Consider the following 14,800-nt stretch of genomic DNA (forward strand, 5'->3'; position numbering starts at 1 on the left):
CACTTAACTTTCCATTGCCCCAGGTACTGTAGTTAGATTGTAAACCCGCCGGGACAGATAGGGAGAAATACTTAAGAGTACCTGAATGTAAACCACTTCAAGTAGAAACAGTATATAAGAAATGTAAATAAATGATAAATTAAGAAGGTAAAGCTAACAATTTTAGGGAAAATGATGATAAGATTTGAGTTAAGTGCTGAAGATATGGAAGCAGTCCGGCTTCAGCCCTTGGTGTGTCTGGAAGGGTATTTAAGAACATTATCTTGTCCTTGTTCAGTGCACCGATTTTAGTGACCTTGTCCCCTCTACTGCTACAACACTGTTTTCTTCTATCTTGGAACGGTTATCTTCTGTAGATATGGTTTTTAAGAAATGTTGTGCTAAAGAACTTTAATTGCTTCTGTCTTATAGAGTTTTAATCCTTGGAGCAGCAGGTGGTGTTGGTACTGTAGCCATCCAGGTATGTATTAAAGTAACGATTCCCTCAGATAAAGACTGTCATGTATCTCCTGTACAGCGACATTAAGGTCATGTACTGTGGGTTTCCTGTGCAGTCGCATCAGAGCATCGTTAACTGTCATTCATATTTGGGTACAGAGAGAAAAGATCCATTTCCACATGTAAAACTGAGCTGTAGCAAAAGTAGCTACATGACATCTTGCTGCTCAATCTGTCTTCTTTACAGTGTCTCCTCAAATTTAAATCCAGCCCAGAAGACGATTCTGGAGTTTGGGATGACCAATTTTCCTGCTGCATAAAACTCTTACACAGTTGGTCCTTGTCTTTGTATATGACAAGGGCAATCCAGGACTTTTGCTTCTGTTTAGTGGTTCTCCATCAGTACTTTAATCGGTGGCTGTGTTTGAATTCAAGAGGGCCTGGGATAGGCAGGTAGGATCTCTCGGAGAGAGAAAGAGACTGAGACTTTTGGCTGACGTACAAGTGGGCTGTGCAATCTCAAGTACAATCAGTCTGTGCTCAATCTCCAGTAGGTAGAGGTGGTAAGCCTGTGCAGACTTCCCTGGTTTAGTTTAGGGCTGTTGGAATTTGTTTTTTTTTAAACTTCTTTATTCATTTTTACATCAATCAACAAGTTTACAATTTTATATAATATATTATACACAATCACTTGTTCATTCTTAACCATACATCTTATTAAGTAATGAAATATCCCACCCCATCCCCTCCCATTTCTATATTTCAATCATTATCATATTCTATCTTTTTCATAATATATTCAATCAGTCTAGTAAAGGTGCCAAATCATTTGAATATTCCATTAATGCCCCCCATATCTTTTTTAAATTATTATAGTTCCCATTTTGTAATGCTATAGTTTTTTCCATTCTATATATATAACACACTGTATTCCATCAAAACGTAAAATTCAGACTTGTATAGTCTTTCCAATTCCTAGTTATGTGCTGAATGGCAACTCCTGTTAATATTAATAATAATTTATTATTGGATCCTGAAATTTGACTTTTATATCTCATTGAAATGCCAAATAAAATTGTATCATAGGACAGGGCAACATGATTTTCTAATAACAAATTAATTTGGGGCCATATTGACTTCCAGAATGCATTTATGCAAGGACAGAAAAAAATTAAATGATCTAAAGTCCCTGCTTCTTGTTTACAATGCCAACATCTATTAGACCTAGAATTATCTACTTTCTGTAAACGAACTGGGGTCCAAAACACTCTATGCAACAAAAACAACCATGTTTGTCTCTTAGATGCCGACATTGTTGATTTTATTCTCCAAGACCAAATTCGTGGCCATTGAGATGCCAAAATTTGGTGCTTAATCTCAATGCTCCAAATATCCCTCAACCCAGCTTTCTTTTTTTTATTCACATATTCACTTAATAATTTATACCACTGTGCGGCTTGGTGACCCAAGAAATCCGCCTGAAAGCAAATTAATTCTAAACTATATTGATTATTAAGTGTCTTCCATTCAGGGAACCCCTCCTAAATAGCTTGCTTCAATTGCAACCATTTAAAACTTTGATTTTTATTCAGACCAAATTTGTGTTGCAATTGTGAAAAACTAAGCAGTGATCCATTTAAAATAACATCATTCAAGGTACGAATACCCCCAATAATCCATTGCTTCCAGACGACTTGCGCTCCGCCTATTTTGATCTTGGAGTTTACCCAAACGGATTGATGTAAAGATTTAACAATTGGAATAGGTGACAGATTACTAACATACCTTAATGTTTTCCATGTGTCAACAAATATTTTATCTTCTCTATATCTTCTAGGTATTTTTATACTAAGCAAATGAACCAAATGAAAAGGAAACAGGAGTCGCCATTCCAAATATAACCAATCTGGGACATTCTCCATGAGCTCTGGGAGGATCCAATACATACCCTGACGTAGAATATAGGCTTGATGATACCCATAAAAATTTGGAAAATTTACCCCTCCCTCCATAATTGATCTTTGTAAAGATACTAAAGCAATTCTTGGTCTTGGTCTTTTACCTAACCAAACAAATTTCGTAAGAATACCATTTAACTTTTTATAGAATGACCCCTGAAAAAAAACTGGTATCATACTCATTTGATAGCAAACTACAGGCAATATCATCATTTTAATAGTTTGAACTCTCCCCCACCATGATAAATGCAATGGATTCCATTTTTTACACATCTCTGTAACTTTTTTAAGTAAAAGTTTTTCATTTTCCTTTACTGTATCATCAACATTATTTTTGATTAATATACCTAAATACTTTAGGCCCTCATCCTTCCATTCAAAATCGAATGAATCGAATAATCCTTTGATACAATGCACATTAAGCGGTAAAACTTCAGACTTACTCCAATTGATCTTATATCCTGAGAATTTTCCAAATCTCTCTATTAATTCAAGTAGGCATGGTATGGTGGTCACTGGATTCCTCAAATAAAATAAAATATCATCTGCATAAGCAGACAGTTTATATTCCCAGTTTGAATAGGGAATACCCTGTATCCCCTTTGCTTGATTAATAGCAATTAACAAGGGTTCCAGAACAACATCAAAAAGCAACGGAGATAAAGGACAACCCTGCCTAACCCCCCTCCGCAAGTCAAATCTATCTGATAAACTATTATTAATATATAATCTTGCACCAGGGAAGCTATACAGCGTTTGAACCATTTGAATGAATCCAGATCCCACCCCAAACCACTCCAATGCCTGATACATAAAATTCCATTCTACCCTATCAAAGGCCTTTTCTGCATCTAGAGAGACCATAAACATCAGATCTTTTACTGTTTTTGTTAAATTTAAAGTATGAAACGCCAACCTAGTGTTATGTGAAGAATGTCTCCTTGCAACAAATCCTGTTTGATGAGTATCTATAATGTACGGGAGAGCTTTTGCCAAGCCATTGTTTTAGCAAGAATTTTCCCATCTACATTTATTAATGAAATAGGCCTATAGTTTGATACCAAAGTAGGATCTCTGTTTGGTTTTGGCAAAACAATAACCACCGAATCTGCCATAGTACCTGTAATACAACCATTAGTCAGTTGATACTTATACAAATTTAACAGATATGGTAAAAGAGTATTTTGAAATGATTTATAAAATTCCATTGTAAACCCATCACCACCTGGAGCGGATCAAACTCTAAGAGATTTCAATGCTTCTTCTAACTCTTTTAGAGATATAGGTTCTTCTAAACTTCCTTTTATATGCTCAGGAATTTTTGGACCCTCAAGTAAATTTAAAAAATTTAAACCATCTTGTTCTTTATTTCTATAGTTTTCTGAAGAATAAAGATCCTTATAGAAAGCAAGAAACTGTTTTAAAATATGCTCATTTTTAGTGTATGATTCCCCTTTATTATCTTTTATTATAGCAATTTTTGTCCTACTTTTTTTTGCCTTAACATAATTTGCTAATAATTTTCCAGCCTTATTTGAATGTCCATAATACTGAGCTTTCTGATAAAACAAATCCTCTCTAACAAGCTTTGAAGATAACTCATTGTATTTGGCTTTAGCTTTTAACAAAATTTGTAATGTCTTATGTTCCCACCTATCCATTAATTTTTTTTCTAAAATTTTAATTTCTTTTTCTAAATCATAGAATTGTTTCTTAGCTTGTTTTCTCACATAAGCTGAGTATGAAATAATATAACCTCTCATGGTTGCTTTAAAAGCATCCCATACCATCTCAATATTAACCTCTCCAGAATCATTAATTTGAAAGAACTCATTCATTTTTGATTTAAACTCATCAATAAATTTTGGATCTGCAATCAAAGCATTATCGAACCTCCAAATCGGCTTTGCCTCCACTTGCTCATCCAATTGTAATTCAATCCAAACACCACCATGATCAGATAAAATTATCGGATCTATGATGGCTTTATTCACTTTTTGAGCTATTTTATTTGAAACAAATATATAATCAATTCTTGAAAACAATTTATGCACTTGCGAACAAAAGGAAAATTCCCGATCATTAAAATGAAGAATACACCATATATCTGTTAAATCACAAGATTGAACCAAATTATCTAACCCTAATGATTTTAATATTTTACTTGGACTCTTGTCCATTATCGGATCCATTACAGCATTGAAATCTCCAGCCACCACTCGATAAGAAGCAGCCAGTGGTAATAGTATTTTTTGCATATTTTTGAAAAACTCCATTTGATTAGTATTTGGAGCATACAAATTAAACAAATCAAGGGTATTATTCCCCATGCTCATTTTGATATGTACCCACCTTCCCAAGGGATCTGCAGCAACCATTTGAAAATTTGCTGAACATTTCTTACTTATTAATATTGCCACACCTGCCTTCTTCCCATTCGCTGGTGCAAAAAAACACTTGGAAATCCACCCACCTTCCAGCTTCCTAGATTCATTAATCGATAGGTGTGTCTCTTGTATGAAATATATGTCCGAATTCTGTTTCTTAAGGAAGTCTAACATTTTCCTTTTCTTAATCACATGATTGAGGCCATTAACATTCAATGAAAAAAACTTAATCATCTTTAACATATATATCCATTCTAATAATATCATAATTTATAATTATTATCAAATGATCAGGCACCCATGCATTCATAATTTCCGATATTAAATCCATTAAACTCTCATTTCTCTTCTTTTCCAAATGTACTCTGCAACAAATATTCAATAATCCCTTAGTCCCCCCTCCCTCCAAATATTCAATTGCCCTTCATCTTTCTCCCCCAAATTCATCAATAAATAAATTATTAATATTCCCCCCAACCCTATCTCTCCCAAACCCTCCCTCCAAATGGATAAACTTGTAACGCACATAGGAAATGCAACCCCACACTCCCCCCCAGACAGCCTTTAAAAATATTTCATCTCGTATATTATTAAAAATCTATTCAATTCAAATATTTTCCTACCTATGAATCAATTAATATCTTGACCTTAAATAACCATCTAAAGAAATTCATTTACCTATACTAGTATTCAATTAAATTCCATTATTCATTTTTAACCCTATATTTAATGTTTTAATAATTATCCCACCATATTTTATTTTATTAAATTAATGACCCCCATCCATACACTACAATCTTTAAAAGACATAAACTTTTACTTAAAATATTTAATTTTATATCAAATTCATTTAATTTCATATATCTCTATTTCTTTCAAGAATATCTGTTCATTTATATCATATCTACTACTTATTAAAAATGTTTTATTATATCATACCTATAAATCAATTAATATATTGACCTTAAAGAACCCTCCAAAAATTCCTTTACCTTTAATATCATTCAAATTCAGTTTCATAACTCAATGTTATCCCCATAATTAATATTTTAATACTTATCCCTCAATATATATTATTAGTAAATTGACAATCCATTACTATCATATCTATTATTTATTAATATATTTTATTTTATCCCCTTTTGCCACTATACCCTGATGCTTCCATTAACTAAACTATATTATCAGGATCTAGAATGAATTTTTAAAAGTCAATCTGCTTCACTTCTTCTTTCTTCTGTCTTCTTTCCTGATCAACTTCACATAGACATAGGTTCTGGATTTGTAAGGAAGTTCTTCAACTTTTCCAGGTCATCAAAATAAAGTGATTTGTTCACCAAAGAAATTCTCATTCTTGCCAGGTAGTATAACCCGTACTTGTAACCTTTTTCCTTCAGCTGTGCTCTTAATTGAAGAAATTGCTGTCTCACAGCTACAGTGCCTTTTTCAAAGTCTGGCAGAAATATGATCTTAGATCCCTTATAGTTTAAATTTCTGTCTGCTTTTGCCAGACTCAGGATTTCCATTGCTTGGCTGAACCTTAACAGCTTAAAAATCAGAGGTCTAGGCTTTGAATTTCCAGCTGACCGTTTGAAAGGAATCCTGTGGGCACGTTCGATTTCTAATAGGAACTTTGTATTTAACTGAAGCAGTTTTGGGAGTAAATTTTCCAGAAATTGTATCGGATTTTCACCTTCCAAATTTTCTCCCAAACCAATAATTTTTATATTCTTCCTCCTTCCATGATTTTCATAGTCCACCAGTTTCTTCTGCAGTTCTCTGATCAGTTTATTATCTTCCTTTGTTTGTGCTGCAGTCATTTCTACCTGCTCCACTCTGGATTCTAAAACGGTCATTTTCTGATTCACTGCCTCCAACTGTCTATTTATATTTAAAACCTCTTCTTTTACTTCACAGATGCTTTCCGCATTTTTTTGAATTTGTTGTGAGATTTTCTTCAGTTCAGCCAGTATTTCTTTCCTCCCACTTTCCTCTTCATCCGGAAGCGGGGCTTTAGCTGCGGCAACCATATCCTGTTTCAGACGCTTTGCCGTGCCAGCATTCGCGAAAGCTGAATCAATCTTTCCCTGCCTTGTACTCACCATTCTTATATACCTCCCGATACAAGCCAAACTTGAAATTTCTTCAAAATAAGGTATATTATTTTATAAATTGCTGCCTGGGGAACAGAGCGACACGATCACACGTCCATGTATCGCGCGCACCAAGCCACCCTGTTGGAATTTGTTTAGTGGCCTTCTGGTCCCCCTCTCTGGTGATCCTCTTGGGTGGAGATAGATGCTGCTGGCAGGTGTTTTACAGAGCCGCCAGCTGGCAAGGATGCATCTGTGGTGCGCATTTTTCAGCGGGAAGAGCTCCAGGAGCTTATTCTTCAGGTTTGAAGAGGACGCAAAGGAGCATGTGGGGTCCCCCTGCTTTGGCTGAACTGCTTGGGATATTGTGCTTGCGCAATGGAAGGCGCTGGAAATGCCTTTTCATTTTGCGTGGTCTATGGTGAAGTAGGCCACTACTAAACCTCTTCAAAGGAATTATAAAGACCTCACACAACAACCCAATTGCTGTTCAAAATATAGATTTATTAGTAATAAACAAAAGTCAGCTTACATATAGTAAAGTAACAGCAAATTAGTCCAACGGATTACATACAGAGCCGGCATCTGATATGGATCCGTCCTGGAGCTTAAGCAAGTTGGGCTACTGCTTTTATGCTCTAGTATAGGGGTGTCCAACCTTTTGGCTTCTCTGGGCTGCATTGGCCGAAAAAAATGTTTCTGGGGCCACGCAAACACTGTAGCAAGACAGAGGAGGGATCTGGCAAGACGGTAAACACCCAGGGGCAGCAGAGTAAAACACTGCATCGCCCTCGACCGGGGCCACACAAAATACTTAACGGGGCCGCAGGTTGGACACCCCTGCTCTAGTACAATAGCCTAAAATCTATATTGTTACATGGTTACAGCTTACATACTCACTTTCTTTTGGATTGTCACATTTGTCATATTTGTTGATTAGATGGTATACATATTGGTCATAGAGTCATATTGAAGTATGATGTCGCCCGGTGCCAAATATGGCTTTCCTATTTTCCCCTGACAATGCATTCTTAATACTAACATAGAAACATAGAGTATGACGGCAGAAAAGGGCGGATGGCCCAACAAGTCTGCCCACTCAAATAACCCACCCCCCTAAGAACTTCCTCGAAGTGAACCCACATGTTTATCCCATTTATTCTTAAAATCGAGCACGTTGCTGACCTTTACTACCTGTAGTGGAAGATTATTCCAATGATCAACCACCCTTTCGGTGAAGAAATACTTCCTAATGTCCCCATAAAATCTCCCACCCCAACTCCATACGGCCAGTAACATATTTGAACGTCTCTTATCATGTCTTCCCTCTCTATGCGTTCCTCAAGAGAGTATAGCTGCAACTTACCTAGACATTCTTCATATGGGAGATCCTTGAGTCCTGAGACCATCCTAGTGGCCAATCTCTGAACCGACTCTATTCTCAGCAAATCCTTTCGATAATGTGGCCTCCAAAATTGAACACGGTATTCCAGATGTGGTCTCACAAAGGACCTGTAAAGTGGCACCACTTCGGTCTTTCGGCTGACGAAACTTCTCCGGATGCAACCCAGCATTTGTCTAGGCTTGGATGAAGCTTTCTCCACTTGATTGGCAGCCTTCATATCTTCACTAATGATTACTCCCAGGTCCCGTTCTGTAACAGTTCTAGTTAAGGTCTCACCGTTCAGAGTGTAGGTTCTGCAAGGGTTTCTGCTACCAAGGTGCATAACTTTACACTTCTTGGCATTAAAGCTCAGGCCAAATAGCAGACCATTTCTCCAGTAAAAGTAGGTCCTGTGTCATACTGTCGGGTACGGTACCTCAGCCCACTTCATTGCATAATTTAGCGTCGTCGGCAAATAATGCAATTTTACCCTGAAGTCCCTGAGGCAAATCCAGTACGATGATATTAAATAGGATTGGACCCAGGACCGAGCCCTGCGGTACTCCACTGAACACCTCCGATGTTTTGGAGGGAGTACCGTTTACCACCACCCTTTGAAGTCTGCCACTGAGCCAGTCTTTAACCCATGCAGTTAATGTTTCTCCTAGTCCCAGCGAGCTCATCTTGTTCAATAATCTACAGTGTGGGACACTATCAAAAACTTTACTGAAGTCCAGATACACTACATCCAGGGACTTAACTTTATCTAGTTTTTTTGTTACCCAGTCAAAGAAGCTGATTAGATTGGATTGGCAGGACCTTCCCTTTGTAAATCCATGCTGGTGGGGATCCCTCGGTCTCTCATCATCCAGAACCGTATCTAATTTGTGTTTAAGCAATGTTTCCATAAGTTTACACACTATTGACGTGAGACTTATCGGTCTGTAAGATCAATAATTCCTGAGAGTGGGCCCCCTCCCTCCAAGGCTTGATTGTAGATCTGTAAGCACATTTTTCACCTCCTGTTGACCTGACTTCTGGTAAGTCATCCTGACCTGGAGTCATGTGGCTTGGTTTCCTTCTTGTGAACAAAAGCATTTCTTGGAAAGTCCTAGAATATCCAATACTGTCATCGTCAGCAGATGTTTGCCAGTTTCTGGGTCAAAGATGAACTTCTCACAAAAACATATTATTTGTGCTGACAGGGAGAGATATGAGTTTTTGCATTGTTCATCAGGTTTGTGTAAGTTCAATTTCAGCAACACAATATCTCTCTTAAATTCTGTTTCTGGGGTCTCGTAGGGGTCTTCATCTTCATTCTTATGAAGGTCTTCTTTCTTATTCTCCCTCAATGGCCCGCCTGTATCCCCTCCCGGAGGGGGATAGGGATACCTTGAAGTCACCTGTGGTGGATGTTGTGGTGTTTGCCATTGCGCATCGGCATACGGTGCCGGTTGAGGGAGGCTCGGCTTTGTGGAATTCTGAGGAGCGTAGGATAGTCTCCTCTTTAGCATTTGATGTGGCTGCCCTGGCGGGTCAGGTGGCAATGTGTGGCGGTCTGGTAGATCGGGCTTGCTTTCGGTGGTCCGAGCAAGTTCTTGACTGGGAGTCTAATGATTCTAAGGGGAGCGCATCAAGCAGACCCTTTGAAAGTTAACATGGTAATCAGATCATCCTAGCGATCTTTACAGCTATTCTACCTTCCTCATGATACCTTAACACCTAATTCAGGTCAGTAGCACTGCTACCCCTCCTGGCAAAGGATAGAAAATAACTTTTAAGACTGAATGTTTGAGCCCTGTTCTGCTGCTATCCTTTTTAATGCTTTGGGCCACACTTGTCAAACACAAGGCCCGGGGGCTGAATCCGGCCTGCCTGGCCAATTTATGTGGCCCGCGGTAACTCTTCTGCATCTAAGTGCCTGACTGTGCAGCCCTGGTGCCAATGGCACTCCAAGCTCCTCACTATGCTGCCTCAGTACCCATTTGCAGGCAGATGGACCCAGTCCCAGTATAAAAGCTAGGTTGGAGCAGGGTGCTCCACACAAGTGCCTGACCATGCCACTGGTGTCTAAGAGTGAGGAAGGATCTATATTTCTGCTAAGACTTAAATATCTTAATAAAATATTCGGCCTGCGACTTAGCCTGTGTTTTAGATTTTGGCCCCTTATGTGATTACATAGTAACATAGTAGATGACGGCAGATAACGACCCGAATGGTCCATCCAATCTGGCCAACCTGATCCAATTTAAATTTTTTAAATTTTTTCTTCTTAGCTATTTCTGGGCAAGAATCCAAAGCTCTACTCAGTACTGTGCTTGAGTTCCTACTGCCGAAATCTCCGTTAAAACCTACTCCAGCCCATCTACACCCTCCCAACCATTGAAGCCCTCCCCAGCCCATCCGCCACCAAACGGCCATATACAGACACAGACCATGCAAGTAGAAACATAGAAACATAGAAGATGACGGCAGGAAAGGGCTACAGCCCATCAAGTCTGCCCACTCTGCTTACCCACCCCCTGTCTATGCCCTAATGACCCAATTTCCTTATCTTGACCCTCGTAGGGATCCCACATGGGTATCCCATTTATTCTTAAAGTCTGGCACGCTGTCTGCCTCGATCACCTGCACTGGAAGCTTGTTCCAATGATCAACCACTCTCTCTGTGAAGAAATACTTTCTGGTGTCGCCATGAAATTTTCCGCCCCTGAGTTTGAGCGGGTGCCCTCTTGTGGCCGAGGGTCCCTTGAGAAAGAAAATATAATCTTCCACTTCGACACATCTCGTGAGGTACTTAAATGTTTCGATCATGTCTCCCCTCTCCCTACGTTCCTCAAGAGTGTAGAGCTGCAATTTGTTCAGTCTCTCTTCGTACGAGAGACCCTTGAGCCCCAAGATCATCCTGGTGGCCTTCCGTTGAACCGATTCAATTCTGCGCACATCTTTACTGTAATGTGGCCTCCAGAATTGCACACAGTACTCCAGATGAGGTCTCACCAAGGCCCTGTACAATGGCATTATGACTTCAGGCTTTCGGCTGACGAAACTTCTATTGATACAACCCAATATCTGCCTTGCCTTAGATGAAGCCTTCTCCACTTGATTGGCAGTTTTCATGTCTGCACTGATGATTACTCCTAAATCGCGTTCTGCTGAAGTCCTAGTTAAAGTTTCTCCGTTCAAGAAGTACGTCCTGCATGGATTTCCACTTCTGAGGTGCATGACCTTACATTTCTTAGCATTGAAGCCTAGCTGCCAGGTTGAGGACCAACTTTCCAATGTAAGCAGGTCCTGCGCCAAATAATTCTGTAAACTGCATTCACTTACTATATTACATAGTTTGGCGTCATCGGTGAATAGTGTTATTTTACCTTGAAGCCCTTGAGTCAGATCCCCTATGAATATGTTGAAAAGGAGTGGACCCAGGACCGAGCTCTGCGGCACTCCACTGGTCACCTCCGATGTTTTAGAGAGGGTACCATTAACCACCACCCTCTGAAGTCTGCCACTCAGCCAATCATTGACCCATGCAGTTAGTGTCTCTCCTAACCCCATCGATTCCATCTTGCTTAGCAGCCTGCGGTGTGGGACACTGTCAAAAGCTTTACTGAAGTCCAAGTACACGACGTCCAAAGACTCTCCCAAGTCCAACTTTCTTGTTACCCAGTCAAAGAAGCTGATGAGATTGGATTGGCAGGACCTACCCTTGGTGAATCCATGCTGATTGGGATCCCGAAGATTCCCTTCATTCAAGATCGTGTCCAATTTGCTTTTAATTAGTGTTTCCATGAGTTTGCACACTATTGATGTGAGACTCACCGGTCTATAATTCGCAGCCTCTGCCCTGCAACCCTTTTTATGCAGAGGAACGACATTAGCTAATTTCCAGTCCAGGGGAACTTTCCCCTTACTTAGGGAGAGATTGAATAGCTCAGCCAACGGTTTCGCCAGGACATCGCTCAATTCTCTGAGCACTCTTGGGTGCAAATTGTCTGGTCCCATGGCTTTGTTCACCTTGAGTCTTGCCAGTTCACTGTAAACTTCACCTGGTGTGAACTCAAAATTCTGAAATGGGTCTTCTGTGCTTTGTGTTGCCTTCAACTGCGGACCGTGTCCCAGTGCCTCACAGGTGAAGACTGAGCAGAAGTATTCATTCAGTAGTTCGGCTTTATCGGAATCTGCTTCCACGTAACTTCTGTCCGGTCTTCTAAGGCGTACTATCCCGCCTGTGTTCCTTTTTCTGTCACTAATATACCTGAAGAAGGATTTGTCCCCCTTTTAATGTTTTTTGCCAGAATTTCTTCCACTCTAAGTTTTGCCTCCTTAACTGCCATTTTGACCACTGTAGACCTGGTCCTATATTCTACTTTTGCCTCTCTTTTCTCCGTGCGCTTGTAGGAGAGAAACGCTTTTTTCTTCTCCTTAATGAGGTGCGAGATCTCCGCGGTGAACCATTGGGGTTTATTGTTTCTTTGTCGTTATTTACTGATTTTATGAAGCGGCTAGTTGCTTCATGTATGGTTGATTTCAGTGTTAACCACTTAGCTTCTACATCATCGGTCTCTGCTTGGTCCTGCAGCGTCTGATCGACAAAATCTCCCATGCGTGCGAAGTCTGTGCCCCGGAAATTGAGTACCTTTGTTTTCGTGTTTGATCTAGGGAAGCCTTTCCTAAGGTTGAACCATACTATGTTGTGGTCACTGGAGGCTAGCGTATCTCCTACTGAGACCTCTGAGACGCTTTCCCCATTGGTGAGTACCAGGTCGAGGATCGCCTGGGCCCTAGTGGGCTCCGTTACCATTTGTTTGAGACGTGCTCCCTTTATGGAGGTTAAGAGCCTCCTGCTACCGCTGGTTGTCGCTGAAAATGAGTTCCAGTCTGCATCAGGCATATTGAAGTCCCCTAGCAGTACAGCTTCTCCTCGTAGAGTGATATTCTCTATGTCTTCAATTAAGTCTGCCCAGTACTGGCCTTAGTTCAATATTTAATATTATTTTCTGATTCTAGATCCTCTGTGTTCATCCCACGCTTCTTTGAACTCCACCACCTCTCTCGGGAGCGCATTCCAGGCATCCACCACCCTCTCTGTAAAGTAGAATTTCCTAACATTGCTTTTGAATCTACCACCCCTCAACCTCAAATTATGTCCTCTGATTGAGTTTGACACCCCTGCTCTAGGCTGTTAGAGTTAAGTTTCTATCTAACACAGGCTCGGATGCGCTAAAAATGGTTGCTCAAGCTGAGTGGGTCACTGTGAGTCGATTCATTGTCCGATTTAAAAATGGCAAGCAATGTTCAAATGACTTTGCATGCTAATGAGTTTCGTGGAAGTTCACCGATTGGTCATTGGGAAAGCAACTTTGACTCATGTGCAGAATAGTCTACTTGATACAGGTACAAATGTACGCATGCGCCAAGGATTAGTACGTAGGCACACATGAGCGTCAGTCAAAGGGCAGCCTGCATAAAGCAGAGCCACAATATTGTCCGTTGGAGCACAAAGAAAACACATCCGTTAGAGCACAAAGCACATGTGGATCACAAAAGTATGTAATTCAGGGGCTTTTTAATTTTACAGCGAGGACAATCCCTTGATGCTTTGCACTTCCTCTTGTCATAAAGCAAGTAGCAGCCAATGAATGCCATAGATATCATATACATGCGTCCATTTATGCCATTGTTGGTAGGGAGGGGGCAGAGAGGTACCAGCAGCTCATGCAAATGCAGAACATAAATGAGGGGGCACTGAAAAGTTCTTGATCCAGGGTTCGTTCATTTTGGTTCATGCCAAATGAAAATTTTCCAGTCCTTTCGTAGGGTCCCATCTTTTTGCCACCCCCCTCTAATGCTAGGTTTACACTCTTAACCGGCGTGCTTAAGATGCGCCTTCAACACACACGCACTCAAAATGCGCCTATAACACATGAGTATATGTCCTTCTTCCAGTATGCTGAGAAATTTAATCAATTTAATATTTTGATTTCATGGCAGACCTGTCGGTAAGACACTTAATGACTGGTCTTGACCTGTTGACTTTTCGGGCCGTTAGAAGTAATCACTAGATTTAATGCATGCTTTAGTGATGTTAGGGCATTGATCGGTGTGCTCGTTTTAATATTAATGACCTCCTTTTAATACTAATGAGGTCATTTGCATGACAGAGTTAGAGAATGTACAAACAGAAAACTACGCGGTGAGCCATTGTGTACATCAAGTCAGCAAATTAGGTCATTGCTGGTTCCGTGATGATCATTGGACGATCGGCGAGTTTAGTGCATCTGGGCCTCAGTAAATGACCTGTGTGGTCCAGCCAGTCTGCCCAGCAGTCACATTCATTATTAAGACAATTTTGAACCAACAATCCAGTATAGTATTATATTTTACTTGCTAAGTTCCACTTTAAGATGTCCTCCCCTCCCCCTGAGATATGCAAGACCTGTACTCAGATGACATAAATGTGATATAAAATATGCATATTTGCTTCTGATCCATCCTTGCCATTTTAAAGGCTCAGACTATTTAAAAAGAAAAAAAAAA

At 40.0% G+C, this 14,800-nt stretch overlaps 1 protein-coding gene across 2 annotated transcripts in view; it reads left to right on the forward strand.

Moving 5' to 3' along the window:
- The window catches only part of RTN4IP1 (reticulon 4 interacting protein 1), a 105,269-nt gene that overhangs the window by 40,922 nt on the left and 49,547 nt on the right, over window positions 1-14,800 (forward strand). For both annotated transcript variants that reach the window (XM_033936858.1, XM_033936857.1), the window contains exon 5: window positions 412-460. In XM_033936858.1, coding sequence (XP_033792749.1) covers window positions 412-460 — 49 coding nt within the window. The remainder of the gene's footprint in view (window positions 1-411; window positions 461-14,800) is intronic.

Source organism: Geotrypetes seraphini, chromosome 3, assembly GCF_902459505.1.
Source record: "Geotrypetes seraphini chromosome 3, aGeoSer1.1, whole genome shotgun sequence".
In the NCBI taxonomy this organism is placed as follows: Eukaryota; Metazoa; Chordata; class Amphibia; order Gymnophiona; family Dermophiidae; genus Geotrypetes; species Geotrypetes seraphini.